At 39.4% G+C, this 5,620-nt stretch overlaps 1 protein-coding gene across 1 annotated transcript in view; it reads right to left on the reverse strand.

The window, feature by feature from the left end:
- LOC106962521 (neprilysin-like) overlaps window positions 1-516 on the reverse strand; it is a 17,763-nt gene extending 17,247 nt beyond the window's left edge. The window contains exon 1 of the mRNA XM_015056979.1: window positions 383-516. Coding sequence (XP_014912465.1) covers window positions 383-410 — 28 coding nt within the window. The 5' untranslated portion in view covers window positions 411-516. The remainder of the gene's footprint in view (window positions 1-382) is intronic.
- Between the last annotated feature and the right edge of the window lie 5,104 nt (window positions 517-5,620).

Raw genomic sequence — 5,620 nt, forward strand, 5'->3', positions numbered from 1 at the left:
GGAAAGAGTGAGACTGGGTGGCACCGGGGGTTTTCCCCCAAAAACCAAAAAAAAAAAAAAAAAACACCACAACAACTGCATGGTGTCATTCAATTCTCACCTCTGCTGCAACATTGAACTATTTACGCCAAGTAGAATACAGCGTCTGCGTTAGAAGATAGCAGTGGTCAACAGCCAAACACCTACGGCACGTATTGCTGTACAAAACATTGCAGAGATTCATTTTTTATGCTGTGAATCACCTACAGTCGATGTGCTCCGGCTTAGGAACGGGAGATGTCCAAAGCATTTTGTTAAGAAGCAATAAATTGTTTTTTTTTTTTTTAATGTTTGAATTCTAGAATGTGGGGATATGATCCTTTGTCTGTGAAATGTTTGTTACCTTCTGGGAGTGGCTCTGCAGCGGCCATCTTGGACCCCTGGTAAGAAGGAGACCCACCTCAAACCCAGCCGTTTTATGGAGGGAGCAGTGATGGCTGGAGTTTGATTGGCTGGGGGTAAACTGGGAAGGCGGCAGGGCCGGCATCCTGCATGTTTTAGTTCTCTCCCTGGTTTAACACACCTGGATCAAATGATGGCTCGTTAGAAGGCCTAAGGAGAACATGCTGAAAAGGAGAGAACTAAAACATGCAGGATGCTGGCCCTCGAGGACCGACTTTGGGCACCACCGGTCTAGGTGGACTGCTGGATGTAGCAGACAGACTGACTGATGGGAAAGCGGCCATTTTGAACTGTGCTGTGATGCTGGAGGCCTAATGAACTAGCTTTGATTGTTGTACTGCCAAGTTTGCTGATTTTTCTTCCCCTTCCACACCACACCTCTCAGTGAAACAATATTTTATGCATGAAAGCTCCACTTCTTGCCTCCTTTGGTTCAGCGATTCGTTCATTTATAAAAGTTTGCGTTCGCGTGGCTGGCTCTGTTTGTGTTTTATGAGCAAACAGAGGAGTTTATCTTTCTGGCTTGATGACAGAACAGTTTTGTGAAATAGGCTCATGTCACACTGGATGAGTGGTGGTTTAACGTTTTATAGCCTGTTTATTTTTCCACATTAGGGAGTGTTATTCACTTCTACGAAGCCCTTCAGTCTACATGACCTTAAGGTTCGAAGGTTTGTGGTGGAGACACAGCCTTTAGTTTGAAGTGGATGAAAATTTCAGCTTTTTTTTTTTTTTTTAAGGTGAATTTTTCAGCACACGGATGATGCCTTGCTGAACATAGCCTTCTACTTTAGAGCCTTCTAAATTGCAAGGGAGGTTTATTTTAGCAGCACTTGTGGCTGTCAACGAATAAAATCCACAAATTCAAGGTTGCAAAATCCATAAAATAAAATAAAACTTTTTTGTGGAAAAAAAAAAAAAAGTTAGTTTGCTACTTTGTGGCCAAGCCTGGTTTAAAATTGCATTTTGAAAACGGTTCACGAAACATAAACAGCTCAAGTCAGAATACAAATCGAGAAAAACAAAACAGTTTTGTGGTGTTTTTAAGAGGTTTGTTTCATTGACAGATAAAAAAAAAGGCCAAGTTAGTTACCAAAGTAATAACTCACACAGAGACAGTCGTCTTTTTTTTATTTGCAGATTTCCAGCACACACACCGTAAATGTCAAAGCCATCATCAAGCAATGAAACAATAATATTGTATTTCTGCTGTTGTAGTAACTTTGAGCTAAACACACAGACACACACACAGAAGCACAATGGATGCATTCTTAAAAATTATATCTATACATATATTTTTTTTTGTTTATCTCAGCTACTATGCCTTTGATTATTTACCACTAATACAAAAACATACATTCTTTATTAACTTGTAGGTTAAATATTAACCACAACACCAAATACTCTATCCTTAGAGGTGCTTTGTAAAAAAAAAAAAAAACAAACAAAGTTGGATATTTTCTTTATTCTCAGTGTGTTAATTTTAAATGAGAGCACCTATCTTCTATTTGATCTTTTTAAAAATATTACTTCAAGTAATGACACAAAGTACATGGATTTCATGCAGACCTGAAGCAGGATGTGTTATTTTTTACGTGATCTGGCCCAACACATTTAAATTGCTGAACAAAAAAAAAATAAAAAAAAAATAATATCGCTACTACAGGAAGGGAGAGGATTAAACTGTCCTACAGGCTGCAGTGGGATAATACTTTCTGATAGGAATGACAGTGAGAAAAATTCCTCATTACCTTCGCTGCGACAGCTAAAGCCAGCAACACACAGCAGGGCTGATAGTGTGTTGTCAGCTTCGGCACCAAGTGGTAAAAACGGATCTGTCAAGTCTCTTTCTATCTGCATCTTCCAGGTTTTCGGGCGCTTTATGCGAGACACTTCAAACGCAAACGAGATTTTAAATCATCTTTCAGGCCGTGCGGCGCTCGTTTCCGTGAAAATAAACATGCGCGCGCAGATGTCATGTTGTTACAGGTTCGCGGCTGAAGCCGATCGATAACTCAAAACAACCGAAGAGTAACCCGAGTCCGGACCGAATGCTGATCGAAACCCCGTTCGAGTCGAAGTGAAGGGAGTTTTATTTTGTCCATTTGAGAAGTCTGCTATAGATCTTACGAAGTCACTTAAACACACACACAAAAAGATGTGGATTTGTACGCCATTTTAAGCGAATACAGCCTTTTCCATTAATCTAATAAAGCTTCCTGTGAGAAAATAACCTGCTCTGCCATCCAATCCTGGTGCTTCTTCTTGCTAAATATCAGTCTGCCCTTGAATTTTTCTTCTTCTTTTCTTAGGGGAAACCTGGCAAGCGTCCAAACATCTCAGCCACTTTTCTTCACTAAGCTCTGCACTGGTGGCAACCCAATCCTTTAGCAGAATCTTCTTTTTCAATGTGCAGTACATGTGCACATTATGCACATTTTTTAAAACACGGCCGGATATGTGTGTTTAAAAAAAAAACGCACAGTATTTTCTGTTAGTTTTGTATTTTATTAATGCTACTTTTAATCTTATGTCTTTATGTTTTTAACACCTTAAGAACTTTTTGTGTGGACTTGTATGTTACACCTGAATTTCCCTCTTTGCAGGGCACTAAAGGCTGTTTCTGTTCTATTTTGTTCTATTCTTGAGGGAAATTTGCTGACCACATCAGCTCAGAGTCCAAAAGCTTCAGCGTTGTCTCACTGAAGCGTAGAAGGTAGAGCACATCAATCTGATTCTACAGTCATTCTCAGAGAACAGACTTTAAAATACTCTTGCTAGTTTATAAATCGTTGAACGGCTTAGCAGCCAAAATGCATTAAAGCTCTGTTGTTATTGAATAAAACCTTACGGACTTTTCTGCATCCCTAGAATCAGAACCAAACACGGAGAAGCAGCGTTCAGCTTTTATGCTCCTCTGATCTGGAACAAACTCCCAGAAATTCATTAAAAAAAAAACACAAAAAAAAAACACTGAGTTCCCTTTAAATCAGATTTAAAGGCAGCACCTGTTTAGTGTTACCCTTGATTAATATTTATCAGAACATCAATAATTTTAGTTTGTATTCCAACTATTCCTTTATGATGCCACAGCAGTGAAATATTTGCACTGTTGTCTTCATGACCTTTTTTTTTATTTGATTACTTTTTAGGAGACAGTTCTCACACTTGCTGGACTTTTTTTTTATGCGTGTGCCCTTTTCTTTGGCCGGATCCGCCTGAAATCTTTCATGTTCTTGACGGTTTAATCTATTTTTGATTGGGTGCAATTTTACCGTCAAACAAAAAAAAAAAAAAAAAACGTTCTCACGTAAAACCACGATTGATACAAGACAACGATTACAGGATGTGTTGCCTCTGAGGTAACCAGCTGCTGACAAAAGAAGAAAGATTTCAAGCACCACTCCCTATGAAGTAAACATTCCGACACCGCCGTGTTTCACAGAGGCGATGTTGCGTTCAGGGTTATCATGTACCGTTAGTTTTACGCCACACTTTTGAACGTAGGCCTAGAAAAAAAAAAAAAAAGCAAAATTAGTCTGTTCTGACCAAGATTGTGGCCTTGATTCACTGGAATTTACCGCCAGCCAACAACTGAAGCAGTTATCTTTTTTATTATTATTATTATTAGTCTGAAAACTTTGCGACACAACTGTAAATGTAACATTTACTGTTATATAAACGACATGACAGCGCGCGCGTACCGCCGCGTACATATCGTCCGCTTCATGTTCTAGTGTCTTTGATCCCGAACGACATCAGAAACCCCACCAAGGAGTTTCTCTTCTGAGCGAATATCCACGAGGCTGAAGTGACTGACGTTTTTAGATCCAGCGTCGCGCGTGCATCTAAAAGATTTGTTTGACATGCAGCCTCCGCCATTATGTGTTCCATCTTTGTGTTCCTTTGTTTTAAACATTAAAAAAAAAGAAGCCCCTCTGCCCCCCTCCCCACCCCCTCTTTTTTTCTCTGTTGGCCGTTTGAGTTCTGCTTGCTGTCAGTAAACCCAGCATGTTATGGACTCCTGGAGAGTGTTGGATTTTAATTGCGCTGTGCTTGGGGAGACGCAGCCTATTGCTGCAGAAACAGGCACTTGTGCGAACGCAGATGCATTATTACCAAACGGGTTGTTTCTGTGTAGTGCTTCGTGAAAGCGGTCGTGCCTCTTGAGCTGTTTCCCTCCTTGTCATTTTTAGTGATTCGGCTTGTGAAGCTTTGGTGTGTTTTGTTGAGATTGTCAAAAAGAAGAGGCACATGCTTGCGGAAATCACATGAAAAATGATATATATTTTATGGCAATAAAATCCAGAAAAGGTGTCTATATTTACATGAATTTGGACCCCATTTGTTCCGATGCCTCTAAAAAAAAAAGTGTGGCACAACTGCAAAAGGCCATTATTTAGAAAAACAGCCAAGCGTATAGTAACTCTGGAGGAACTAGATCTGTTCAGACGTCTTCTGTGCCCTGTCAACACACTGGCCAAATGAAAACCAGGACAATTATTACTCATGCAAAGTGGTACATCATGGATAAAGTACTATATTTTTTAACGTTATTTTCAGAAAGCAAAATTGGATTTTAAGCATTTTTTTTTTTTGTCAGTGGTGTGGCAGTGGGCGGCATTTCAGTGCTGACATAAGGTGTCTGTGAAATGTGGTTTTTATGTTGTTTTTTTCTACATAATGTGGTTCTAATGCTAAAACTCGACAGAGGTTTCATAAATCTCAGGCTGTGTTTTAGAGAAATCATATCCAGTGTAAGTTAAGCCACTGAGGCTGGACCAGTGTAAGTATCACATAATTTGAACCGGACATACAGCACTGAAAGTAGGGGAAACCCTTTAGTTTTATAACAAATGTACAAATTTAATGCCACTTTTGGGGATGCTAGAGGTGTATGGACATGGTTTTTATTAATGCTTACACTGTAACAACTCGAGAAAAGAAAAGAAAAAAGGTTACTGGTAGTGCAGGAGGGAAATCTAGACTTTTTTGAAGTCAATAAGAAATAAAGCAACCTAAAGAAGTAATGTTTGAAATTAACTTTTGGCTGGAAAGTGACAGGAAATGAACGCCGCTCATTAACCTCATCACAACATCGCCGAGGTAAAACATTAGCGTTAGCATTATGCTATGTGGATGAATGGAGCTAAAAACAGAGTAATTCTTGAAGAGAACG

Source organism: Poecilia latipinna, unplaced genomic scaffold, assembly GCF_001443285.1.
Source record: "Poecilia latipinna isolate Pla-1442-1.1 unplaced genomic scaffold, P_latipinna-1.0 Scaffold1425, whole genome shotgun sequence".
NCBI classification, from domain to species: Eukaryota; Metazoa; Chordata; class Actinopteri; order Cyprinodontiformes; family Poeciliidae; genus Poecilia; species Poecilia latipinna.